This window comes from Pezoporus flaviventris, unplaced genomic scaffold, assembly GCF_033815535.1.
Source record: "Pezoporus flaviventris isolate CSIRO_AGI_PZ_B2104156 unplaced genomic scaffold, CSIRO_AGI_Pfla_v1 ptg000023l, whole genome shotgun sequence".
Taxonomy (NCBI): Eukaryota; Metazoa; Chordata; class Aves; order Psittaciformes; family Psittacidae; genus Pezoporus; species Pezoporus flaviventris.
Window position 1 is genome coordinate 7,145,528 of NW_026892571.1, and position 27,665 is coordinate 7,173,192.

General features: G+C 42.2%; 1 protein-coding gene across 19 annotated transcripts in view; it reads left to right on the plus strand.

The window, feature by feature from the left end:
• The window catches only part of ANKHD1 (ankyrin repeat and KH domain containing 1), a 103,937-nt gene that overhangs the window by 61,655 nt on the left and 14,617 nt on the right, over positions 1–27,665 (plus strand). For 13 of the 19 annotated variants that reach the window (XM_061456509.1, XM_061456511.1, XM_061456507.1 and 10 more), the window contains 15 exons: positions 5,931–6,674; positions 13,281–13,426; positions 13,568–13,679; positions 14,512–14,657; positions 16,122–16,264; positions 16,985–17,198; positions 18,813–18,988; positions 19,579–19,741; positions 20,671–20,766; positions 21,020–21,136; positions 21,576–21,750; positions 21,990–22,443; positions 22,871–22,948; positions 24,134–24,280; positions 25,737–25,871. In XM_061456509.1, coding sequence (XP_061312493.1) covers positions 5,931–6,674; positions 13,281–13,426; positions 13,568–13,679; positions 14,512–14,657; positions 16,122–16,264; positions 16,985–17,198; positions 18,813–18,988; positions 19,579–19,741; positions 20,671–20,766; positions 21,020–21,136; positions 21,576–21,750; positions 21,990–22,443; positions 22,871–22,948; positions 24,134–24,280; positions 25,737–25,871 — 3,046 coding nt within the window. Of the gene's footprint in view, positions 1–5,930; positions 6,675–13,280; positions 13,427–13,567; positions 13,680–14,511; positions 14,658–16,121; positions 16,265–16,984; positions 17,199–18,051; positions 18,260–18,812; positions 18,989–19,578; positions 19,742–20,670; positions 20,767–21,019; positions 21,137–21,575; positions 21,751–21,989; positions 22,444–22,870; positions 22,949–24,133; positions 24,281–25,736; positions 25,872–27,665 lie in introns of those variants that run through there. The other 6 variants (XM_061456513.1, XM_061456519.1, XM_061456506.1 and 3 more) reach the window with 3 other exon arrangements.

The window sequence follows — 27,665 nt, forward strand, 5'->3', positions numbered from 1 at the left end:
AAGGATTGGCTTTAGTACACTATGTTTAGCATGCATCTATGGTGTCCATGTAAAAGTGAGATCCCAGGGGAATTCAGGTCTTTGTGCTTCTGTGGTGGAGGCAGGAGTTCCCTTCCTTGGTGTTCCTTACTTGCTGCTGCACTTGCTTGAATACAGCCAGCATTGCTCAGCAGCAGTTCTGATGCAGCAGCTCAACACAGACTCTTTTGGCTAGAAAATCCAAATGTGTTACTTGTGCAGGACCAGAGGGTGCCTCCTGCTCTGCACCATACCAGGGTGACACGCAGTGGCTGTGATGCAGCCCTGTCTGTCGTTGCATCTGGTTCCCTGGGGTGAGGGAGCATCAGTGCCCAGCGCATGACGTGGTTGAAAGGAATGCTGTGGGGTTTCTTCAGGAGAGCAGCTGGTGTAATGGCATTGCCATTGATAATCTTGTCTAGTTTGTAAATGCAAAAATGCAATCTAAAAATCTAATGAAAGTGGGATCTGAAGCTCCCAGTGGTGCTTGTGATGCTGTCTTAAGCCTTCCTAGGACCATGACTGGTGAGGCAGTGGCTTGAATTCATGAGAAACATGCCAGTGCAACAAGGGGCCACTTGGGAAGCCTTTGGAAAGCAGCAGGATTGTTTTCGTAGTCAAAATATTTGGACTATGAAAGGTGTTTTTAAACATGTCAAACTTTCACATAGGCTGGTTTTTGAGGCTGAGGTATCAGGTATTTTGCAAGTTTTTCTCTAGATAGGTTTTACTTCGTAGCTAACCTGAGGTTGTGTTTATGAATTAACTAATTGGCCTTAACTGAGTGCTTGAAACCTATCAACCTGCTGTCATTAGTCTTCCCCACTGTTGCTTTGAAGTGGGCAGTAACTTGCAATGTTTCTCACTTGGGTGCATGGTTTTTTAGAATTCCATAAGAGCATAGATTGAAGTTGTTCATGTGGAAGCTCTTCACGGTAAGAGTTCCCTTAAGGTTGAGTAGGATCTTTTGGAATCTGTAAGCTTTTTGAGTTAGACTTTCAATGTATGGTATTCCCTGTATCTCTGCGGTAAATCTAACAGTCTGAGGGCTTGCAGAAAGAAAAAAGATTTCTATGTAATAACTTCAGTAGCTGCAAATTCAGTAAATACTTTTTACTCCAAGATGTAATTTTATGCCTAATACTGAATTACATACTGGCAGAGGTCTTGTAAGTTATGTGATTTAATTGAAATAGGGGCCAGGTTTAACAGTAGAAGTAGAAAGATGATACTGTTCTTACTGAGGTGCAGGCATTAAAAAGGCAAGCTGGTGTTCCTGTTTTTCGATTCAGACTTTTTTCAGACCTCTCCACTGCACAGTCCAGCTGCATGTTCATTGTTTCGTGACCTTCAGTGTCTTCTGATCAGCTCTGGCCATTTCTTCCATGTTTTCAGCCTGAGTCAGCAGCAGCAGGAGGATTACCAAGTGCTAAGTTTCCTCATGGATAAAACACTGGCACAGGTTGTCCAGAGAGGTGGTGGATGCACCATCCCTGGGACATTAAAGGCCAGACTGGATGTGGTTCTGAGCAACCTGATCTAGTTGAAGATGTCCCTGTTCATTGCAGGGGGGGGCTTGGTCTAGACGACCTTTGAATGTCCCCTCCAACCCAAACTATTCTATAATTCTATGGCTTTCTAACACCACTGATATTTCTGTGGTAGATTTCAAGACATGTTATTTTTTCATGTGTATCTTCAGCAGTGCAGGCAGGTGATTTAAAACCAAGGCACATGGAGGTCCCCAAGAGCATGAGTGGTTGAAAAGCTTTTCATTGTGGTTTGTGAAATTCTGCTCCTTAAAAGTATCACTCACCTGCTTGCCACTGACTAATTTAATGACATCTCAGCAATTTTGAAGTTAGGTACTGTCAAGCCACTAAAGAAAACTTGGAAAGACCACCAAGATTGGAAAGGAACTTAGGTTTTTGGAATGTCAGAAAATTGACTTAAATCTTCCGTGGTTTCAGCCCAGTAACCTGTTGGATATCGGTGCACCCACTTGCTGCTAATTTCTCATATAAAAGGCTCAGGAGGGATAAAGATTGGCAAAAATGCTGCATGGTTTTCAGGAGGAAGGTAGTGAAAATGCTCACCTGATCATTCAGTGATCATTCAACCCTCCACAAAGCATCCTGTTCTTTACAAAGAATTGTGTATTGCCAGCTATGTGGCAGATGAATGTACTTGGATCAAGTAGGCTAGTTTTTTGTTACCCAGTTAGCTAGATTCTCTCATCCTGTACTTTGCATTTGTGTATATATGCACTGACTGTTTCCCAGGTCCTGAGAGCTGAATTTCCTGCTGATATGAACTAGTTAAACACAGAAGTTTCAATACTGAACTCATTTTACTCCTATTGATGAGGCTGGTGGATTTTCATCGCAGAAAATCTAACTAAAAATCTAAGCAAATCCAACTCCACTGCTGAGTGAAAGCAGGCTTGTAAAAAAACCCTAAAAGGCAAGAGCAGTGGACAAGCCATTCTGTTCACACAGCATAAAGGTCTGGCTGTGGATTTATGCTTCCTAATACCTGCCTTTAGTGAAGTGAGGAACAGACTCAATCTGTTTCTTTGGTGATTTTGTGCTGGGGTTCTTTTTGGTTCCTACTGATGATGTGGAGGTTTTTCCGTTGATGGCAGTTTTTTACCTAGTTCTAGGTAATATTGCCTAGCAGGATGACATTGTGATTGGTACAGATTTTTATACTAGGTATAGGTTTTGCCACTGAAGATCTATTTGAATATATAGATGTGTATCACACAAACTGGGTTTTCTGTCAACCAAACAATTCTGTCCTATAATCATGATTACCTTATGGCAGCAGGTATTTGTGCAGCAACATGTGGATTTCAGTGATTCTCAGTCTTCTTTTCATACCAAATGAGTCTTCTGAAAGTGGCCAAAACAGTTGTTTTAAAAATCAAATTGACTAAATATTCCTACTAGAATAAATTGTGTGGTGGGTTGGCTGGATAGAAGATTGATGCTCCACCAAAAAGGTAAATTAACAAAATAAATGGATAAAATAAAAGGTGAAGTGATTATGATCTGTCCTACGATTGCATTTTTAGGACTTACTTAAATATCTCAAAAGTGAAAGTATAAAGTAGTCTTTTGTTCATAATTATATACTAACATGGGCACAGTATTTTTCAGGATATTATAATACAGAAGAGCTTTGGATAAAGCAGGGAATAGTTACTTTAAAGTGCTTGCAATACCATAATGTAACAATGCTTAGTTGAAGCTACCAAGTCTTTTCCACCCCTGGTTTGAATTGGCTGTCAAGTTTTAGTAGATACTTCTTCCTATCCTACATCCTCTTCCGATATCCCCAAGATTACAGGTTGCAACTGTTTTCTGCCATGGAAAGGGTGATTTGGAACTCGAGAAGTGGCCCTGCTCATTGATTAGAAGCTGATTAGAGTAGATCTCTGCACCTCTTCTGGAGCCCAGCTCTTCACTTACTGGTTTTCTAACACTCCTCTTCAGAAACTGTCCCAACTTTCAGTGGTCATTCACAGCCTGAGCTGCTGTTGGACCAGCCTTGGCTCTTCCACCCAGCCCAGCTCTCAAGACCAGGCTGTGCTTCTGCTCTGCAACTCTCTTGTGCTTGTACAGAGGTTTTCCTCTTCCCGACAGGCTTGTTTTTTTTTTTCCCCAGGTGGAACATAGTAGAGAAGGATGGTGTTGGTGCTTGATTATTTAGGGGCTTTTTGAACTGCATCTTGGACAGGGCCTTGAGCAACCTGGTCTAGTGGAAAGTATCCCTGCCTCTATGGCAGGTGGTTGGAGCTGGATGATCTCTAAGGTCCTTTCCAACCAAACCATTCTATGATTTTCTTTCCTACAGAGTGGTCTAAACTGTCCAGAGCTGCCAGGTTGTGGGGTTGCTTTGTGTTAGAATGGAAATATCTATGATACGATCTGATGAACATGATAGATATGGTAACCTTAGGAATGGCATTGCACAGAGCATGCAGAGGTTCCCATCTTGGGTCTTAAAGGCAGGGTGAATTTGCAGTTAGGCTTCTTCTAGTCCAGCCCTGGAGCAGCTTTGTTTCAAAAGACACTAACTGACTGTTCCACATTTCCAACAAAGCTATAGACAAGCATTTTGGAGGTTTTTATTGAGTGTAAATCTATTTTTCATGAGTGGTCTGCCAAACTTACATTGTAAGTCACACTTTCTAAAATAAAAGGGGAGCTGTATAAACCCCAAGAAAGCTACAGAGCCAAAGAGCCAGCAGCACACGAGCTAAGTATCCACCAGCCAGCACAAAGCAAGTTATTGCTGAACTTCAGTCAAATTCTTTGTTGCCTGCTGAGAAAGTGTCTTGGGACTCACTTAGGGGTGAGAGGCAAAATCATAGTAATGGCTGGAATAGGCATTCAGCTGGAACTGCTGACCTGTGTGAGGAGCTGTGTGAAGTACTGGAGCCAGAGCTCCTGGGGATGTCTGCAGTGTCTGGGGAGAGTGCTGGGGATTTCTTGGGGTTATGAAGATCTTTCCTGTTTCCTTTAAATTTAGGTAGGGTTTGCTTTCAGTCCAGAGAGAGTGTCTAGCAAAGGTATTCAGTAAAGCACTGGTTCCATTGTGGTTTAATACTCATTTCTCTTTAAAAGAGAAAATTCCCTTAAGTTTGCTTTTTCAGTTAGCTCCTCGAAAAATACCAGTTTCAGAGTGAGGAGTATGTGAATGCTGGTTGGACAGCAGTGCAAAATCAAGTCACTTGTGAGTTATTTTGATGAAGGAAGGCTCAGAGAGCAATAAATTGGTGTTTTATGAAACCTGATCTGGAACTTGGTTCCTGCCTCCAGATTCTCGTTTAACTGTATGATGTCTAGGCAACTGTATTAAACCAGGGCTCAAACTGTAATAATTTTAATTCCCCTTTTACTGCTGAATGGTACCAAGTTTTCTTTGTGAATATTCAAGTTTTTATCCTTTTTTTTTGTTTTTCTTTTTAAAGCTGCCTCTATCACTCTTTGGGAATAGCAAATGGGTGTTAGTGCAGAAAATTGTTTGATAAAGCTAAAACTTTCCACACTTAAAGTTTCTTCCACTGAAGTCCTAATTAAGATTTCAATGCTCTAATAGATAATCGTTAGCAGGATCTGACTGGAGGTTTCCTAGCTTTTGGGAATGCAGCCTGAGGTTGCCTGAGGGCAGTGAGCACAGAGGAGCACTGCCGGTTTGGGGTCCTTGTCTTGTTCTGAAGTGTTAATAGTGAGAAGAATTGTTAATTTGTTTCTGGAGAGAGGGAGGCAATTTGTTCATTGTTAATTTTGTCTTAGAACTTAAAAAAAGTGCCAAAGCTTCAAAACACATTTGAAAACATTATGTCTGCACTAGGATGATTCTCTTTGTAAAGTGAAGGTAGAATGCTGTTGTGTCTGGAGAAACAGTTCAAATTACTCATCTTGTTGTAGAGTTAGTCTTCTCTCAAGTACAGACTACTTTTATTTGTCACCTTGCTGTTGGAAGCTAGTGTCTGGGAAATAGCCTTAGTGGTATTGCTCTGCACACCAGAACAACTTTTGGGAACTCAGTACAGTACTGAAGTTCCCTGCTGCTCTTGCTGATTTCCTTTCCCATTGGCATTCCCATGCATTGGCATGTATGTCAGAAACTATAAAGGTTCCTTATTCCTTAAGATTAAACTAGCTGTGTTCAAAGGGATGTTAGGATCAATATTAAATTCCAGCTGTGTGCTTTGTCCTTCCTTGTCTCAGTATGGAGTGCAGGGTTTGCCTTTTTCTGGTTTGACAGATGTGCAGTGTTAGTTGTAAAGATTTTTTTATTTATTTATTTTTATTTTTGTTTAATTTTTTTTTGGCGGGTGAGAGGGGAGGTTTGGGGGATCTTCAGCATGGCATTTTTTCAAACATTTTTCATGTGCTTAGGTGCATCCAAGCAGAAGTCAAGTTCCCTGCAGGTAGCAGATAAGGACCTACTGCCACCTTTTCACCCATACCAGCCTTTGGAATGCATAGTAGAAGAGACTGAAGGCAAGCTGAATGAACTTGGACAGAGAATTAGTGCTATTGAAAAAGCACAACTTAAATCATTGGAATTAATTCAAGGTGAACCTTTAAATAAAGATAAGATCGAAGAACTTAAAAAGAACAGAGAAGAGCAAGTACAGAAGAAGAAGAAAATATTGAAGGAGCTGCAGAAGGTGGAAAGGCAGTTGCAGATGAAAACCCAACAGCAGTTTACCAAAGAATATTTGGAGACCAAAGGTCAGACAGACACACCACTTCCCCTGCAGCAGCAATGCCCACTTACAGGGGTATTCCCAGAAGTGGAAGCCGATAAGGGTCTGCCAGAGGATAACTTTTCAGGGTTACCTCAGGTTGACACAATCTTGTCTAAAGATGACGAGCAACAACAGTCTCCACCACCTGCTGAACAAATAGAGTTTGTCCCTATCCAGCCTTTGCCAGCACCGCAATGTAATTTTTCTGGTAATTTAGGTTATAATGGGACAGAGTCTCTTGAACTTCAGAAAGCATTAGGGAATCAGCAGAATGTAGGACAGCAGCAGCAGATTGCTGGGCAGGGGCTCTTAGTTCAAGAACCAGACGGATTAATGGTTGCCACTCCAGCACAGACGCTTACCGACACTCTTGATGACCTAATAGCAGGTGGGTTAAGAAATATACCTATTTTTGCATTAATTTGTGTGCTCAGTTTCCCCCTTTCTCCTTCCCTCCAAAAAACATCTTGGGGTTTTCCAGTTTGGGAATACTTGCTTAAGAATAAAGTTCCTCATTAGTCCTATTAATCCTAACAGTGACTTCTAATTCTAACATGGGACTTTTAAATATCCTTTTTTTTTTGTTCTTGAAATGCAAAACTTCCTGTACTGGAGACCTCGTTTTGCCCCTTTGGCCTCATCTTTTTCTGTGCTTCTTAAAAAAGCCATATCATGAGTGATCAAAAGTGCCCATTCTGAAAGCGTGACAGCTTGATATCTTCTGTAGAGTTTTCTATACAGGCTTATACCTCAGACTTCCTTCAGTGTAGGAGCCATCTCTAAAAAGCCAAATTATTATCACTTATATGGACAAACGTGTCCCTCTCCGTGCTGCTCAGGGTGTTGCTACAGCTTAAACGCAATCTGGAACCCTTGCAGAGCTGCTTGATTCTTGTGTTTTCAGAATACCCTCTAAACCCTGGTTGTTATACAGGAATATCTGCTTGTTAGATGACACATGGCAAAATTGTGTCCTTTTAATCTGGATGAAAAGCAAAAATCCAACCATCCTTCCATTTGTCGGTAATGGTGTGAAGAGGAATGGAAGTTTCCACTGTTGGGTTGTTCAAGTCCCCTTGTGGATAAAGAGGTATCATTTTGGTTGACTTAATTTCCTGGGTTTGACTAGGATTGATGTTTGCTGCTGAAGGTATGTAGGATATAGCCAGTGTTGTTTGGTATGTAGTTTTGCTTTTCTTTTTTTGTTAATTCAGCGTTTTGCACCTTTTCTTTGCGCCTTGTGTCTGAACCTCAGCCCTTCTCCCCCATCTCCCTGCCTGTAGTCACTGGCCTGTTCTCTTTTAGTTCATTTCAAGGTTTTAGGAACATGTTGGTAAAACCTTTTGCCAGCCATTCCTGGGATCTTTTAGAACGATAATTCCATCTAGCTTCTGCAAGTCCAGACTACGTGCAACTTGGCAACATCCCATGGAACCATAGTTAGTGGGATTGTATGGTGTGTTGTATGAGCTCCCTTTAGCTGTACAGTCTTTCAGAGAAAGCCTCTTGTGTTATAGAGCATCAGTCTTAGTTCCCAGCAAGAACAAAATGCAAATGAAATGCAGTGAAAACAATGCAATGAAAACAAAATGCAATTGGATCATTTTTGATTACTTGAGACTGAGGGAGTATATGAGGAGGAAAACCTCAATGGTTAGTGCAAAACATAATCAACACGGGCTTGATCTTTGGAGTAGTTGCTGTTGCTGACAATTTCACACATGTAGCCCAAGGCCACCTAACATGTGCCCTCTTATGGTGAGCAGCTGCATGTTAAATCCAAGCTAGTCAGTGCACCCAAAGTGAAGAACTGCTGCAGTCAGCTGAGTGAGAGAGCTGTGCTGCTTGAAAAGAGATTGCAAACAGCCAGAAAAGCTGCATCTAAAAAAGAATTATAAAAAGTTGAATAAGACACGGGTTCATTTTCTGAAGCTGGTTACTCTTTTTGCTAAGTAATTAAAGACATTTTTTGCTAAGAAATGAGATGCACTCAGTTCAAAAATCTGTACAAATAGCACGCTTTTCTACAACCATTAGAAGCTCTATTTACAGAAATGCAACTCAAGGAAACTTTAGCTGTCCAGTTCCAGAGGCTCCTGCAGAAAGTATTGATGTTGACTTCTTGAAGCATATTTTCTTCTGAAATTTATAAGTTTTATTTCCTTCCCCCTGATCCTCCCTTGCCCCCCCATTAAAAAAAAGAAAATGAAATGTTTGGAGAGAATTGGAAATAGACACTTCTATGAGACCTGATTTTTCACATGTGCTACAGATACCAGGTAGGATTGTTAAGGGCCCTGTGCCTGGTGTGAGAAAGGTCTGGCTCTTCGAGCACTTGTGCTCTTGCCTAACTGCTTGTCTGCCTTGACCATGGTGCTGCTAGTGGAGCTGCAGTAATGGTGGTGAGTGAGTCAGTCTGGACATTTTTATTCCTGCTGAGTATTCCAGTTTGTACTAGCTCTGCTTCAGAAGAAGGGAGATGTTAAATGGGCTTTTTGCCATCTAGCCCAGAATACCTTTTGCTGTTGCTCTTGCCAGTGGCCATGAATGAGGCAAATGTTTTCAGTGCTTTAGTTGAGACCAGGGAGAACTGTAAGGAAGAACTTATATTTCTACAAACCCTTATGTCTTCATTTTGCTAACTAACTTAATTGTGACAACATACATAAATGGACTCAATATCCTGCCAGCTGCTGGGTGTTGAGGTAACTGGTGTTAAGGTGCAAAGTGTTGGAGGTCTCCCTGACAGTTATTCACTGATAGACATGTACCTGAGTCCCCTCTTACATAAAGCTATACAGAAGTAACCAGGTAACCTTTGGAGAGTCAGGTAAAACATAAAAATAAAGCCACTCTTTCCACTCCAGAATGTTTTGGTTGTAATGGAGTTAATTTAGATGTACTGAAGCAAAAGTCTTAGAACTAATCCTATCTTTAAAGGTGTGACTTACTCCAGTCAAGCTGTCAGTTGGGTTTGCAAGAGATATAGGTATTGTGCAGTTCAGGCTGGGGAAGTAGTACATTATTTTGGATCACATCTTCCAATATAAAAGCATACTTTGGATCTAATTTTCATTTCTTGGTGCACATTTGGTTTCTTGAAGCATCCTGCCTGGCATACTTGGAGCTTCATTTCAGGTCACATTATGCATTTACTATAGTAGATTTCTTAGCCAGCAGTATCTGAATTGAGGCTTTTTTGCTGGTTCAGGGTGTTCAAGATGAGTAACTTTCTCTTTGTTGCTGGGTTTGGTTTCTAGTTGGAATATTTGTTTGTTCTACTCAGCAGGAATTTTTAGTCAGGGGTGACATCTCTGTGTGCTTCTGTCTGGCTCCTATGAGCTCATGTTATGTACTGAAACTCCAGGCATGTTTTGAGAAACTTCATTAACTGTTACTTGGTTCTGAAAGTCCAGTTCTGGTCAGTTATACAGAATTGTGGTATTGTAATGATTTGGACGGTGACATCTGAGTTACTGTATTTAGGATTGCTCTTGGGAGTAAAACCAGTTATGGGGATAACCTAGAGTGAGAAATGCTGTGCCTGTACAGTAACACATTATTGAGGAGCTGCAGGACAGGTTGATAAACTGCTCAGTCCTGAAAAATCCTAGTGACTTTGAGGACTGGGGAACTGAAATCCAAGCCCCGTGTCCATGAACATCCATGCTCACAGCAGGGCAAGGGTTTGGTAGGTGCAGATCCAGGCTACAACTGCAGCCTCATTCAGAGCTGCATGCTTGATGTTCTGCCAGTGCCTCCAGAGCCTGACTTAGATAAAACGCCAAGTTCTTGCTTCCTCTTGTTTTACTCATGTTTCCTGTGATATTTTTCTCGTAACTTTGGAAAATAAGTCATCCATGTCTACAAGAAATCTGGAGAGGGACTTCTAACATGGGCCTTTAACGACAGGACATGGGGTAATGGGTTTAAACTGGAAGAGGGTAGGTTTACATGAAACACTAGGAAGCAGTTCTTCCATGTGAGGGTGCTGAGGTGCTGGCACAGGGTGCCCAGAGAAGCTGTGGCTGCCCCATCCCTGGCAGCATTCAGGCAGGGCTTGGAGCCACCTGCTCTAGTGGAAGGTGTCCCTGCCTGTGGCAGGGGGTTGGAACTGGATGAGTTTTAAGGTCTCTTCCAGCCCAAACTATGCTCTATGTCTTTGGAGACCTGTCTTTGACATCACACTGATTCAAGCTCCAAGCCCTTCTTTAAAATGTGGGGATCCTGGATTTTGTCACGTGTAGCATTAATTTTTATTATTTTTTTTTAATACAAATCTTATGAATATTGCAGTTTACAGAAATGTCCAAAACCTGTGTCACCAAATATGTATTTTTATAAAGATCTGAGGTACATGCTGTGAAAACGAGTTTTTATGTATTTATTAATACGTGGCACTCACTGTGTTTATCTATACCCTTCCTGGTGAAAAGACAAAATTCCTATTCAGTAGGAAGCAGTCTGCATGCTGCAAAGTTCCCCCCTTGTCTTCCCAGAGGGTAAACCTCCACATTTCTCTGGTCTCTTAAAATCCTGTGTCAGCTGGAGATGCTGAGGGTGGTCACGCCACACGGCTGGGCAGGGGCATGCTGCTTTCCTCTGCTGAGCTGCAGTCCTGTAGTTTTTCCTGCATTAATGCCAATTGAGATGGAAGTCTGGAGTGGGTATGGTGGTTACACAACAGGCTCGGTGGTGTTGTGTAACTTAGGCTGAGCTAAATCAGCCCCATGGAACTGGAGGTAAAGTTCTCAGGCGTGTTTTGCTCTGCAGGGAATGAATTCTGTTGATGCTCCATTGGGCCACTTGCCAGCCACACTGAGGAGATAGAAAATGGCACTTGAGAAATACTGCAGTTTTATAAATTCTGTAGTTATGGAGAGAATGAATCATCAGTGGGTGCTACAGGACTATTTGTTGTTAGATTTTATTTTAAACAAGTATTTTTTATCTGCATTTCTACTGCCTTTGGTGTGCTCTCTCACATTTGAGATCATCACCGCGTGTGAAGATGTTTCAAGCACACTGTGACAATCTAAAGTATGCAAGAAATACTTGGACATTCTCAGTAATTGTTGTGAAACCGAATTTGTGGAACCTGTAACGGTGTCACTGAAGATATAGCATTGGTATCCTTGAAGTGGCTCACATGGAGTACCTCTGCGCACCCTCTTTGTATGCACAGCACATGCACGTGCATTTTAGATCTGCAAGATATGAAAGTATTGAGTCAGCATCTTTCATAAGGAACCACCATTTTATTTACTGTAAATCCTCAACAGGGTGATTTGGTGTCTTTGTATTTTGGAAGGAATAATCTGTAGAAATCAAATCGGTATCTTGCATTTCAGTGCATTGAGCAGAAAAACAATTGTATTGCATTAGTTAATGCTCATCTGCTGGTGTGAATTATGAACCACAGGAAGCAGGTGAAATGTGGGAGCTCTTAGATTTGAAACTTCTAATACAGACCTGGTTTGCTCATGAAGGTTGGGAGGTGAAGCAAAATTCAACTCTGAATTCAAGTACAGCATTTTGTTGCTTAAACGTGATAGCCAAGTGTTAATGCTGGGTTTTGCATATATGCCAAGGAGAAGCTTTACTTAAAAAATACACCTGAAAATGTCACCTTCCAAAATTTCAGCAACAATCCCCTTGATGTTTCCAGCACCCAACTGAAGGGACCTATCTAGGCTTGCTCTAATGAGTTTCCTTTGTTATGCATATGCAGTACTGTAGGCTTAGTGGTGTTATGGGTAGTGTTGAGGGGTTTTGTAAGACTATTCCATCTGCACTGTTTTCCTATGAGTGTAATTTGTCAATGGAAGAAGGAATGAGCTGGGAAAGGTCTGCAACGGTTTCAGTTATATCCAGGTTTGAGTTCATCTTCCCTTACTGCTTGAAACACTTGACAAAAGCAAAATATTGTTCGTTATTTCTTACCTGCTTTTGTTAGTGTCTTCCATCAGTTGCATGTTCCAGGAGTACTACAGAATACCATGTGTTGGAATCACAAAAGCTAGGCCCATGTTCCATCTCGGCATAGATAGAAATTGGGCAACCCATCAGTGGCAGTTTTTGTCAAATCCAGCTGCTGTATTAACAGGGTTTACTGCAGTTCAAGTGCACTGATATCTAGTGCATAGGCCTGTTGGGAATCCACTTTGAGCCTTAGGTGCGTTTGGGTTCCCTTCAGAACTCTCCCATGGTTACAAAGGTAGATATATGTAGAGCAATTTCTCTGCTTGTCTCGATAAAGGTTCATTTAAAACTAGCTGAATAAAAGCTGATTCTCAAATATTAATTTCTTTTGTTTTAAAAGAAGATAAAGTTGCATTCCTTGTGTCCCTGAGCTACACTGTATCTCCAGGTTGAAATCTTTTTACAGGCTGTGGATCAATCAGAATCGATTTTAGGGAGCACAGACAGTTTCCAGCTTGCTTAGTTGTGTTGGCTGCCCGCTCCTTTCTGCTTCTCTTCCACCCTTCCTGGGTTGTTTTAACTCTGAGACATGGTTAATGGTGTAAGCTGCTGTCAGTCATCTTGCTTTGAAAACCTTCTCTGCAGTCAAGGTGTGCGCTAACCTTTATGTGAAAAACTTTGGAATTCCAGGCTGTATTTCTGAAGGTCAGGTTTGTGTGTTAGGAATATTTTGCCTGCTTACACTGAGCATATGACTGAACTCTTAACAATGAAGGTTACGGTATAAAAAGGATAACTAATAATCTTCATAATTCGTACTCATAATGCAGACAGACTAATTCATAAGATTATTTTCCAACTTCACACAGTTTGGACCAGATGCTTGCACTGTGTAACTGCTTGGAAAGCTTCTTTGCAAAGACACCAACTCCTTTGTTCTTAGGAATGTCGATTTGTTTCCCCCCCATTACTGTTTTGATATTAGACCAATGTAGTTCTATGGCACTAAATACTTTTCATCTAAGTTGTGTCATTCCTGAGAGTGGATGAGTAACCCAGTGTTACCTTTCAGCTGTGAACAGCAGAGTGCCCAGTGGCTCCACCAGCTCCTCACACGCTACTGAATCCCCCACGCCTGAGCCTTGTTCACAGGCATCGAGCAATGTGCCCTCACAGTCGGTGCTCCCCATGTATCCTTCAGTTGACATTGATGCACATGTGAGTAATTGCAGTTGGGTTTGAAGTTCTGAAAGGCGGGGGAGAGGGGGAAAATGGATCTAGAACTGTCTGAAAAACATGACATTTTTCTTAAAGCATTTTTAATTTCTAAATTTCTTCTTTTTCTTTCCGAATGTGAAGACTGAAAGTAATCATGACACGGCTCTGACCCTTGCATGTGCAGGAGGTCATGAAGAACTCGTATCTGTACTGATAGCACGTGGTGCCAACATTGAACACAGAGACAAGAAGGGTAAGCCAAAGCAGTGAAAGAGCGTGACCGTTACCTACAACAAAGTCCCTCTCCAGATTTCTTGTAGGCCTCTTTAGGTATTGGCAGGCTGCTGTAAAGCAGCTTTCTACTTCATGTAGAAATTTTGACCATAAAAAGCCAATGGCACTGCATGCCTTCATCTGTATTTTGGAAAGGCAGTGCATCTGAGTAGTATCTTAATCAGATCTGCAAAATGTGAAGCACTTTGCTCCTGATGATTCACCCTTTACAAAAGACCTTGGCATACTAGATAGAGTAGCTGATGGGGGTAAAATGGGCTAAAATGTCAGCTAATGGGCTGATCAGTCTAGTGGGCAGTAGTTGTCAGGTATGTATCATACTGTTCTCAATAACAGAATTCAGCAGAATGTCAAATCTTCAGAGCTGAAGGAAGAAAACCACCATGCCACAATCCTTAGAACTCACACTGACTACTGGAATTACATAATATAGGCAGTGCAGATGTGTTCACTCATTGGAGCTTTATGAAATAGTAATTTGGTGGAAAGCCATGACTTCTCTAAAGTGACAAGTTGGTTGGAACTTAGTCCAGTTTGATCAGTGCAAGTTTAGATTTCTTTTGAAGAGCCTTTAATTCTATTTGGAAAGAGTTAAGAGCCTAGATGTGTCAGGGTCAGAATAGGGCTAGGAAATAGTCTGAGGTTGTGGCCTATACCAGGAAGCCCCAGTCTGAGGAAGACATGTCTGATCAATAGAAGTCGCTGTGAATTAACCCTTTTGTTTGTTTCTGCTCCTTAATAATACTTTTGAGATTCTCAAGGTTGCTTTTAACATATTCTCTTGTTACTAGGTTTTACGCCTTTGATTCTGGCTGCAACTGCTGGACATGTTGGTGTAGTGGAAATACTTCTGGACAAAGGTGGGGATATTGAAGCACAGTCCGAGCGCACAAAGGATACTCCCCTTTCGTTGGCATGCTCTGGTGGACGCCAGGAGGTATGAGCATATTGTCCTCCATGAGTTTGAGTTGTCATTTGTAGACAGTTTTTTCTACAGGATTTGGTTTTTTTTGTTGAAGGTATAATAAATCATCCTTTTGCTGGAAGGTTTTTGACCTGTAGAAGGGTGGTTAATTCAAGTCTTGTTCCTCTTCCAAGAGGAAGGGGAATTTATTCATTTCTCCTTTGGCTGTGCCAGTTCTGTTAGCTAATGTTTATTGTAAGTTGTTGTTGTTCTTCTTCATGCTTCTCTGCGAGGTAAGTACATTTGTGAGGGAGGTAAAGATATTTGCTGAACCACTTTGTTCACTGAATACCTCCCTTATGCATCCTCCCTGTGCTTAAAACCAAAACAGCCAGTGCAGGCACAGAAAGACAGAAACTGGAATCTTGTGCTGGCAGGACATGGGCTTAGTGGTAATGTGCTAGGCTGGTAAGTGCAGGTGCAATGCAGGGCATATTATACTGGCCTGTTAAAGGGTGTTTCAGGTTTTTCTCAGCTTTTTTTTTGGGGGGGGGGGGGGGTGTATCCTTCCTAGTTTAGTCATGGGCATGCTGTCTTAGATAAAAGATACCACAGAGATGGCAAAGAGCTCTGTGACAAATATGGGAGCGCTAAGTTTTGGAACTTGAACGGATTAAAACAGTTGGCCAAAATTGGAAGGTTTTCGCTTGATTTCTGAATTGCAAATCTTTAACAGTAAAAGTGCTGCTTACAAACAAGAGATCAGTGTGGCCTGTGAGAGCATTACTTATTGAACTACTTAAATCTTTTGTTCTTTCTTTGTTTTCTTATGCCAGAATCTACCTCTGACATAGCAACTTAGTTTCTGGTTTAGCAATTTAGGAGGCAGCCTTTTTTCTGGCTTATCTGAAAATCATTTAGCCTATGTTAGGAATAAAATGAGGCCCACTAAAGTGCAGTACATCACCAGAAATGTTTTAATTTTTCCCCTTCTATTTGTTTACAGCAGCTTCTGTAGAGAAGTCCTTCCTCATGCTTGTTCCATTAACATGAGTCTGTCTGATTTTTACCATGTGTTTTGCTAGAAGGACCATATGATACAGATGGTCAAACTTGGCTTCAGTGTCATTTGAATTAAGGTGGTGGGAGTTTCTGAAAATGATGCTCAAACAGTGAGAGAGATTATGACAGTGGGATAGATCACTTGTTTGCAAACTTAAGATTCCCAGGAAGAGATTCACTTGCATTTTTGATGAGGTGAAAGAATCTTCCTGCCTGCACTGTAGAACCCACACAGATCAGCTGATGCTAAGTCTGCACAGCCTCTGTGTAAAAATAAAGCCAAACAGGATAGAGATTTTCACGTAGAATCATATCTATTGACAAAGGAAACTGGTAGCACACTGGGAGGCTTTGAGCATGTGATGACATCATTTCACTTCTTGGATAACAGTGAAGGCCACTGTATGTCTTTTAATGTGCATGCTGTCTTTTCAGGTGGTTGATCTGCTGTTGGCCCGGGGAGCAAACAAAGAACATAGGAATGTGTCTGACTATACACCATTAAGCCTTGCTGCATCTGGTGGCTATGTTAATATCATCAAGATTCTTCTCAATGCTGGGGCAGAAATCAATTCCAGGTAATGTGCTGGCTGCACACTGAGGCTGGGACCTCTAGTGCTTTCAGACCTCCTTGCAGCCTTTCTACATGGTGTTAGCTTGTATGTTCACTTTATCTTATTGCTTTTAAATTAGCTATCACAAACTTCATTTCCCTTTTACCTAAATTTTCAGGAATTACTGTAGTATGGAAACCTATTCCTTCTCTTTCCCACCATTCTGAGATGTAGTAGCCAAGCTATTTCTGATAGAATCAGGTCAAAGAACCAGCCAAAGCAGTCTGGGCAACTCTGCATGTGTTTGAGGATGTCTTTTTCAGTAAGACCAACAAATGTATACAGCTATATCACCTAAGCCTCCTCTTTATTCATTTTAAGGAAACTAATGTATATTTTATCTAGCTACAGCAGTGCTAGAAGCATGCTTTTTCTGAATGAATCAGTGCAGCCTTAGTTTTCTTTTAATATATATAGTTGAAAGCTTATGCGTGCTTCAGCCCTCTGAATGTTTAGAAGCTGACATGTATTTTCCTCGTGTATAAATTGGAGTTGTCTGTTGCATGTAGTTAATCTGCTGTTTTCTCCTTACAGTTCAGAGATGTTAGTATTTTAGGTCAGTGCCTATATTTGTGTAAGTTATATGTCCCTTTCTGGCTTCCAACAAAGCATTTTGGTCCTCTTGGATACACTTAGGTTTCCCAGAGCATTCCTGGGAGCTGCAGTTTGTCTCTTTCCCCTCAGGACTGGCAGCAAGCTTGGCATTTCTCCTCTGATGCTGGCTGCTATGAATGGCCACGTCCCTGCTGTGAAGCTACTGCTGGACATGGGGTCTGATATTAATGCCCAAATTGAGACCAACCGGAACACAGCCCTCACCCTGGCCTGCTTCCAGGGCCGAGCAGAGGTGGTCAGTCTGCTCTTGGACAGGAAGGCCAATGTTGAGCACAGGGCAAAGGTACGTGTGGGAATTGTCTTTCCTCATGACTTCTACCAGGTGATTTCTCTGAGTCATCAAGTTGCTTCAGATTTTCCTGTTCCTTTGAGCTTCTCCAGAAGCAGAGGACTACTTCTCTTATAAGTCCTCCTTCTCAGAGGACTTATTACATCATAGAATCATAGAATAGTTAGGGTTGGAAAGGACCTTAAGGATCTTAAGAACATCACCCCTGTCATGGGTGGGGACAGCTCACACTAAACCATGTCACCCAAGGCTCTGTCTAACCCGGCCTTGAACACCACCAGGGATGAAGCATTCACAACTTCCCGGGGCAACCCATTCCAGTGCCTCACCACCCTTACAGTAGAGAACTTCCTCCTTATATCCAATCTAAACTGTTTAAGGTTGAACCCATTACCCCTTAGTCCTATCACTATAGTCTCTAATGGAAGAGTCCCTCCCCAGCATCCTTATAGGCCCCCTGTAAGGACTTACTAAATGTCCTGAAATAAGATTGAAGGTCTTCTTACAAAAAAAATAGAAGTATCAGTGGTAATGAATTCTTTGCACTAGGGAAAAGCTGCCTGGTCCTCCTGAGTTCTGAATGAAACTTAGATTGACTTTTGTTCTGTAGTACTGAGAAACTTTGCAGGTTGAAGCTTGATGTGGGGCTTTTGACAGATACAAATTTTTACATGTAAGTGAAGTCCAGGCAAGAAGAGAACAGTGGTGCTTACACTGATTCTCAGATAGAACAGATTTTTTTGTCTACAACAGAAGTAGTGCAGTCAAACTTTGTAAAGCTTTTACGTTGCTGTAGAACCCATGGCTTCAGCACTGTGACTTTCTGTGCCTCTGAAATGCTCCACAGGTCCCATCCTTTGGTACTCTGGGACAGCTTTGTGTCTCCTGCCATAAAGCAAGCTTAAGGCTTGTGTAGACAGCCAGACTGATTTCCCCAGCACAAAGGAAGTTTTGGTAACTCCTAAGGCTGCTGAAATAATTGCTGTGTCTGTTTACCCTGCCTGCTCCTGGAATGACTGGCTGGAGGAAAGGGGATATGGATAAAAGCCAGCTCTGCAATGGTCAGTTGGGCATGTTGGCAGCTGGTGTAAGTTTATTTCACAGTCTAGCCTGGCAACTGAGCTGGGCCCAGGTCAGTCTCAGTGCTAAGGCAGGCTACAGAGAAGCTGAAAGAGCCAGTTTCTGAGCATTTCTATAGAAACACTTGTGTCTTCATTTGGATTTGGTCTAACATCTGGTTTAGAGATACTGTTGTAAACTTTGGTTTTGCTGTTCAGACAGGTATCTGGTGGTGCTTAGTCAACATTTGCCTGGGTTTGTATAAATCAAAGCCCAAAAGTATTTGGTGTTTGGGTTTTTTTTGTTTGGGTTTGGGTGGGGTCTTTTGGTTGAGTGTTTTGGGGGGGTTTCTTGTATGGGTTTTTTTTGTGGGTTTAGGGGTTTATTTTTTTCTTTTTAGAAAGAGACTGCTTGAAGTTAGGCTCCTAAACTAAATATAAACCAGCTAAATAAAAAATCTGATTTCCTTATGTAGAAATCATTTATGTGTTATCCAAAGAAGGTACACTGTACACATGTCAAACTGCATAGCTCTTTTTCTTTGCACAGACTGGTCTCACGCCTCTGATGGAAGCAGCTTCGGGAGGATATGCAGAGGTTGGAAGGGTTCTCCTTGATAAAGGAGCGGATGTTAATGCTCCTCCTGTGCCTTCCTCAAGAGATACAGCTTTAACAATTGCGGCAGATAAGGGTCACTACAAGTTCTGTGAGCTCCTGATTAATCGGTAAATCACTTCTTTTCATGAGTGTCACACTTACTCTGTAGCTGTGTTCGTCTGTAGCAGATGTCTCCTGCATCTGAGAGCACGTTGTTGCATCTGTTCCCTACTCTCCAGTGTTATCCTGGAGTATCCTGGTACTCTAGTGTTAATTAAGCTGAGCAGGCAGCTGGGGCGAAAAGTAAGCAAATAGTGTCTGGTTTGGCAGCTCTCTTGGCTGTGTGTTAATCCAGCAATTCCCACATGAGCATTTCGCCACTGTCACTTGGGGGACAAAGGCTGGCAGTAGCTCTTGAGTTCTTCAAGCAGAACCTAAAGTATCAAGGGGTTGCTTGGTCCTGTGGGTAGACACCACATTCACGATAATGTAAAGGACTTGTGGTTGCTGTGGTACATCAAGTGAGTGTGTGTTTCTGTTAGGGATGTTTAAATAATCCCTGTGTCACTACAGTGCAACTTAAACAGCAGGTTTCAGGGACAGAATTTATCTAGCCACTGTACTTCAGGAATTAAAGTTGAATAAAGTACTTGGATCTCTTGTAATCTTACCTCCTGACTTCCACCTTTACGTATTCCCTGTTTCACTGGATTTTTAGAGGAGCACATATTGATGTTCGTAACAAGAAAGGAAACACACCCCTGTGGTTGGCTGCTAATGGGGGTCACTATGATGTGGTTCAGCTGCTTGTGCAAGCAGGAGCAGATGTGGATGCTGCGGATAACCGGAAAATTACACCTCTTATGTCAGCATTTCGTAAGGTAGGAAACCAGCTTAATTGTATATGTCAATGAGAAATGTTTGCAAATCACAGTTTGTCATTTGGTCTTAAATCGGAATGCTTGGATTTGGAAGAATCAAATATAACACAGCAAAATTACTATTTAGATAAAATGCCGTCATCTGAGTATGTCACACAGGTCTCATTTTTGAGAGGTGAAAACCTTTGTTCCATAAACAATGATAAGTTTTATTTCCAGTTCTGCACTGTCCAAAAACTGTTAGAGATTTCACTGCTTTGATACTGAGATAGTCCCTTCTAAATTCCTGCAGATTGTACTGCTTGTGTCAGTTCTGCTTTTGAGAGGAACAGACTACCAGCCTGTAGCAAGCTTGTCCTGAATCTTCTGTGCTTCTGTTCTGTTCCTAACTTGAGTGGAACATTTTTTGTAGTTGAAGATGGTTACAGCTTTTCTTCTTGGCAGGCAAGGACATAGGTTTCCTCAGTTTTGTTAGAATCACAGAATAGTTAGGGTTGGAAAGGACCTGAAGATCATCTAGTTCCAAGCCCCCTGCCATGGGCAGGGACACCTCCCACTGAACCATGTCACCTGAACATGGATGTTGGATGTAAGGAGCATAGCTATAGCAGAGGAATTGATTAATAGTGGCTGCTTTGCCTTCAACAGCATATCAAATAAGTGTACAGCTTTTTTGACAAACAGCAATACTGAGCATGCCACTGCTGGCCCTCTGTTGCTTTCAAATAACTTCAGAAGCAACAGCTGGATGCTTTCTGTGTGGTTGCACAGGGTACCCCGTCAGTGATACCTTCCTTCCCAAACAGTACCAGACATGTTTTTGCTAATCTTCAGTCTTTTTCATTGGACTGAGTGATACCAAACTTGTCAACTCTGATCATGAAAATAGAGTTGTGTACAAGAGATTAGAATTTTCTTTGGTGTTCTAGGGGCATGTGAAGGTAGTTCAGTTCCTGGTGAAAGAAGTTAACCAGTTCCCTTCGGACATTGAGTGCATGCGATACATAGCGACAATAACAGACAAGGTGAGTTTGACTTGGGGAAAAGACCCTGATCATTTATTTTCACTGTAATTATACATGAGAAATTCTTAAGTATTTGAAAACTGAATGTACATGTTCACTCATGCACATAAATATATCCTCATATAGAGTTCAGTTCAGTTGAAATGGTTTGTATGGTTATGAATAGAAAGACGCTGCTGTTGCATTGTTAGAGTAAGCTTCACTCCTCAATTGTAGTTTATTATGGAGATAATAAGACAAGTCTGCATTCCAGGACCTGTTGAAAAAATGTCACCAGTGTGTGGAAACAATTGTGAAAGCTAAAGACCAGCAGGCTGCAGAAGCAAATAAGAATGCAACTATACTGCTGAAGGAGTTAGATCTGGAAAAAGTGAGTAGAGAATTGCGCCACACAGCATAAGGGTTTGAGCTGTATATTAAAAATAAGTGATTAAAATTATAGTTCTTTAAAATATTCTGGGAGATCTTTTTGATTCAAAGATGTGAATGTTGCTGCAAAAATATCAATGACATTATTTTGAGAAAGGACTGAGCTGGTAAGAGATTTTGTTAGTTTTATAGTAAAATTATGTTTCTATACCACCTCTGTTTTGGTTGTTATTGTGTTGGAATTCCTTAGTTTGGGGACCAGCTAATCCTCTTGTTCCATAGGGTCTGCCCAGTTTCCATGTAAATGATTCAGTGTGTGACAAAGCCATTTTAATCCATCCTGCCCTCTCCTTTCTTCATCTCCCCCAGATTTTTAGGGAAGATCAGAATTAGAATTTAGTCTGTGTAAAAATGTTTAAATATGGATCCTTTTCTCCTAGTCAAGAGAGGAGAGCAGGAAACAAGCTCTTGCAGCTAAAAGGGAGAAAAGAAAGGAAAAGAGAAAGAAAAAGAAAGAGGAACAAAAAAGAAAACAAGAAGAAGATGAAGAAAACAAGCCTAAAGAAACTCTGGAACTGCAAGAGGATGATGATGAAGAAGAAAATGATGATGAAGGTAAAGAACAAGTATTTCTATGAACAATTAGTAGTTGTGGGAGTGACTTTATTTAACCATCTGGGTAAGGGGATCTGTTGACAGCTGCCTTCTGTGGTACTGCAGCATCCTTTCACAGCAAAACCCCTTTGCTCACACACAGACATCCTCAGCCGTGTTGCAAGGGGCAAACCTTCAGTCAGGGCACTGATGCCTGTATGGTGTGCACTTTGATTGTATGTCAACTGTTTTCCTTTTAGTGGAGCAAGAAATTCCTATAGAGCCTCCTAGTGCAACTACAACAACCACCATTGGGATTTCTGCAACTTCCACTACTTTCACAAATGCCTTTGGGAAGAAGAGAGCTAATGTGGTGACTACCCCCAGCACAAACAGGAAAAACAAGAAAAACAAAACAAAAGAGACTCCTCAGAACATGCAGATAATTTTGCCAGATCAGCATATATCTCTAGCCCAGCAAAAGGCAGATAAAAATAAAATAAATGGAGAGCCAAGAGGTGGTGGTGCGAGCGGGAACAGTGATTCGGATAACTTGGATAGCACAGACTGCAATAGTGAAAGCAGCAGTGGAGGGAAGAGCCAGGAGCTGAACTTCACAATGGATACGAACTCCTCGGAGCGGCGCTACGCCTCCCTGCTTATCCCCTCTCAGGAAGAGAAAACAAGCACCTCAGCTTCAAAAACACCCACAAGGTGAGGCTGCCACGTTGCTCCTGTCATTTCACAGGGTTTTACTTAAGCCAACATGGCCTTTCTGTAGCTGAAGCTTTATACCAGCTGGTACATTCCCAAAGTCTTGAGAAACTGAGTTTGCTTGGATTTTGTGGCTGTTAAATAATCCTGTCGAGTTTGTTGAACATAACCTCTTTAAACTGGTACAGATAAGACTTATTTTCTTTTTGCATTGCTGGCTAGTTTTTAACACAACTTCAGCAAAACAGCTGGTTTTCTCTGCCCTGTTTAATCATCCATGTTGCATTGTCAACTTTATTAGGATAGATTTTAAAGTGAATATGCCGGATATTACTTATAATTTATTTACAGAAGTGGCTTCATTACGTTTTGATTGTTTTATGGTTTCATCACTAACTCATTTGGATTGCAATCTTTTTGTTTTAAGGAGGGAGGAGGTTGATGACTCTGAGCATTTCACCTGCCAGGTTGATGGCCAGTTTGACTTAAACTTGTCAAGCCAGAGGTGAGAGTCAAAAGAACTGGACGGATGTACAGGGGCCGTGTGAATGGTTTGGAAGGCGGTTCAGTTGCCAGGGAATTTGCTAATAACTTTCATAACACCATTTCTGAGTAGGTCATTGGCCTGATTCAAAAAGCTGAGATCCCCTCTGAATCCGTAGTGTTTGCTTATTCTTATATGTAAGTAGCATGAGCCTGATCCTCTGTAGTTTTCTTTCTTTTCCTACATTAAGGGAGGGCAGAGGGTGTGGGGCCTGATGTGCAGGACACCTGCCTGAGAACCCAGCTTCAGGGAGAACACAAACGGTATGGGATGAGAAAGGGCAGCAACTGGGAAGGCTGTCACCAGGTAGCAGTTGGGACTGACTTTTTCCTTTTTCCCCAGATTGAAATTAGGTGCAGAATGAGTGGATTTGTTTGTTTTGGATTACCCTTAATGTTAAAATTATTGTCCTATTTTAGGAACATAATTTGTTCCTACCTTGGACCCATCTCCTACAAAAGCCCTGGAATGCTGTGCAGTTCACACCAGCAGGACTAACTAAATGCAAACTCATAACTCCCTGTTAGAAGTGGTGCTTCTGCTAGATGAAGTACGCCTGAGAAACAAGACCTTATGTAAATACCAAAATGGGTCTGGTGTATTTTATTGACCTCTGCAGGTGCTCTTTGGCTCTTGCACTAGGCAGACTTTGAATATTATTTCTAAATTTGCTCTTCCCAAATTCCTCTTCTCCGTAGTCATGGACATGCTGATGACAAGGCTGCTGTAATTGAAACTTAGACTTGGTAATGATGCTTTACAGAAAACGTACCTACAGAAGAACCACAATGAGATTCATTCTTTCATATGCATTTTCTTGTTTTCCTTGCCTCAATCTTAACTGAAGCATGAGGTCTTCCTCCCAGCTGTGGCACAGGTGTGCTGGATTGAATCACATAAGGCTAGCTTTTCAATCATTTATGAAGATTTTTCCTGTGGTTTTGTATTTAGCACTCCACTGTTTGGAGCAAAGGTATAGGCTGCGGACTGAAGGTAAAAAAACTACCTAGAAAGTCACGCAACAGTTTTTCCAGGTAGAGAATAAGAGTAAATTCAGTTCATGCTAGTAGTTTTAAGGTGCAGAATGTACACTGGAATGCTGTCATTTTATTCTGTAATGTGTAATTGGCACGTTTCTGTTCTCAGACTTGATGGTGAAGGTCATTCGAATTCTCTGTCAACTACTTATAAACCTGTTTCCCTGCCTCTGACCTCTCCAAATGTGAAGCTGAATCTGACTAGTCCAAAAAGAGGCCAGAAAAGAGAAGAGGGCTGGAAAGAAGTGGTTAGAAGGTAAAGACTTTAATTGTATGTTAAGAACTGTCTGTGAGCTTTTTGACTTGTGATTATTCTCAAATGTAGGATGTCCAGAAAGCTTATTTGTGTAATTAATTTATTAAAAAATCTACCCCCTTACTCTTGCAGTGCTGTGAAAACAAACTGCAGCTCTTAATGTGTAGCAATTCCTTGCTAACTTAATATGAATGGGTTACGAACATTTTACTTGGCACAGGGCTTTTCTTTCCCTGTGACTGGAGTAAAGGATGTGGGGATAAAATAAAAGGGGGAGGGAGCAGATGGCAGTGGAAAGCTCCTACACTGGATGATTACCTGCACTTGAACTAAAGGCAGGATGGGTGTTGGTAGAGGAGAGGTGGAGGATCTCTTCAAGGCTAAAATTCATTGTGCTTTAGCCACTGATGTTGATTGCTGATTCTGTGAAACATTTGTCACCTTAAAGTGAGTGCTAGAACTGCAATTAGATGAAAGATTTTCCACAGAGCAAACTTGCCTTTTGAAAATGTACTGGGGTTTATTACGTGGCCATTAACACCCCAGTACCTTTTCTGTAACCTTTATGACATCTTACCAGAAGTAATAACTTGTAGCTACTACTTGTTCTACTGCTGGTTCTACTTGTAACTAGAAGTGATAATCTGGCTTTCCTTTTTGTTCCCTTTATCAAAAAGGAATACATCATGGACATAGAAGTGTCACATGCTCTGGGTGCACTCATGATGCCCTCTTGCTTTTGTGTTCTGCAATGATAGTGACCAAATATGCTCGTTTTGGAGAATTTTAGGCTGTGTGCAAAGAATGTAATTGTACAGAGGATTTAATGCATTCACATTTGTGGAAGCCATCGACTGTTCAAAACAGTTTAGTCTGAATGCTTTAAGTATTTGAACTCTTAGAGAGTTGGTTCAGACTGTGCCTTTTGTGTTCACCAGTGGGGCTCTCCACTGTGACATGGCCTTGCTTACACGTATGGTTGCAGACTGCCCACCACGTGGTGAGTCCTGCAGCCATGAGACCATTGAACAATCAGCTGACTTTTCCAGAGCTTCACACAGACCCCACCGTGGATCCTGGAGCTGCTCCATCTCTCCTCCTTGGGTCTCTTGAGTTTCATAAGCTTGGTTCAGCTGGTTGGTTGGGTATTGCCTGCTCTTCTGCTGGAGATGGTAGGGTCCTAGAGATGGCATTCAGAATCTGACCTTTCGTAAGAAGTTCTGCACAGGTGTTTGCTGTTTCTTGACTTTTGAAGCATGTGTCCTGCCAAAGAGCTTTTTGTCAACTTTAGATGCACATGAAAAATGCCCAGGAGCTGCATGCCTTCCAATCCTAAAGCCTCTCCTGCTCCCAACAAGAATTCTTCTCCTTCCTTCTCCCCATGAGTAACTCCCTGGCTAGAAGGGAAGTCTATCAAACAATTAACCAATGCAAACATCCCTTCTGCCCTTGACAGGCAAGTAGGCAGAGTTTTGAAAGACCCTCCCCCCAGCAACACTCTGCAGCCAACACCAATTGAGCAATTTCAGCTGCAGAGAGGAGGGCGCTGCTGCTCGGGAGCAAAAAGGTACCGTTTGGGGCACTTGTCAAGGTAAAAACCATCAAGCTTGGTGGGTGGGGAGGGAAACGGCAGTGGGTGATGAGTGGGGCTTGGGCACTGGGAGAGGAATGTCTCCATGGGTGATGGCATGGGGTGGAAGCAACCAAAGGTATGGTTAGGAGCCCTGTGATTAATGTGGGTGTGTCTTGAGAGTTAGGTGATGATGCAAGCTCTGGTTTGGGGAGGGAGTGACTGGGATGTCTAGCTTGAGAGGGGAGCCTTGGGATGTAGGGGAGAAGAAAGCCCAAGGCATGGCAGGGGCGATTGGAACAAATTTTCTAAGTTTCCAAGACTGGAATAGCTAAGCAAAGCTGAAGCTTTTTCAGGGTGTGCTGGTGGTCTGTACAGTGTCCAGAGGGGTCTGCACTTTGGTCACAGTGGTTTCTGAAACACCTTTGAGTCCTCTCTAATTGTTAGGTGTTGAACTGTCACACATCACTGATAAGCTTGAAAGCAGTGTATGGGCTTGAGAGGTCTAGCCCATACATCAGTCAGTGGTGACCCAGAGAGACCTTGGCTCCGCTCTGGATGCAAGCACAGGTCATGTTCAAAGACTTCCCAGTTCAGTGCCTGCACTGACCCACCAAAACTACATGAATTATAAAGTCCTCAATTGATGTGTTTCTCTGAACACGTGGGTCAGTGCTGTGCCTGCTTCTGAAAGTCTGTGCTGCTTTCAAGGTGCCTTGCAGCAGCTCCTTAAATCACACACACACACACAGAGTATGCTAGAGATTGGAAGGGACCTTGAAAGATCATCTAGTCCAGTCCCCCTGCCGGAGCAGGAACACCTAGATAATGTTACACAGGAATGCGTCCAGGCGGGTTTTGAATGTCTCCAGGGAAGGAGACCCCACAACCTCCCTGGGCAGCCTGTTCCAGTGTTCCGTCACCCTCACTGAGAAGAAGTTTCTTCTCAAGTTTAAGTGGAACTTCTTGTGTTCCAGTTTGTACCCATTACCCCTTGTCCTATCATTGTTCGCCACTGAGTAGAGCCTGGCTCCGTCCTCGTGACACTCCCCCTTTATATATTTATAGACACTTACAAGGTCACCCCTCAGTCTCCTCTTCTCCAAACTATAGAGACCCAGCTCCCTCAGTCTTTCCTCATAACGGAGATGCTCCACTCCCTTAATCATCTTCGTTGCCCTGCGCTGGACTCTCTCCAGCAGCTCCGTGTCCTTCTTGAACTGAGGGGCCCAGAACTGGACACAGTATTCCAGATGCGGTCTCACCAGGGCAGAGTAGAGGGGAAGGAGGACCTCTCTCGACCTACTAACCACCGCCCTTCTAATACACCCCAGGATGCCACTGGCCTTCTTAGCCACAAGGGCACAGTGTTGGCTCATGGTCATCCTGTCGTCCACTAGGACCCCCAGGTCCCTCTCCCCTACACTGCTCTCTAAATCACAGAACTGCACAATTTAACAATCTTCTATCCACCTTGCATGGTGTCGCCAATAAACTTTCTGATCTTGAGGCCTGAGGTGAGCACTAAAAGGGTTGTCAATGCAAGTGTTACAGACCTTTTTCCTGAGAAAGCATTGGAAAACCGCCTTCTCCTTGCTGTGAAGCCTTTCTATAAATGATCAAAGTAGCTAAGCCATGGACTTTTATATTTGAAGCAGCACTATTTATGTAAATTCAGTTTGGTGAGCTAAGGATTTGTCTCACTTTGAAGATACACATGGTAAGATAAAATCCCCAAGTGTTTCTGAAGCAGTGTGAGGCAGATACAGCTGTGTTAAGAGTGGCAGAATAAATGCTTCTCAGGATCATCTGGTA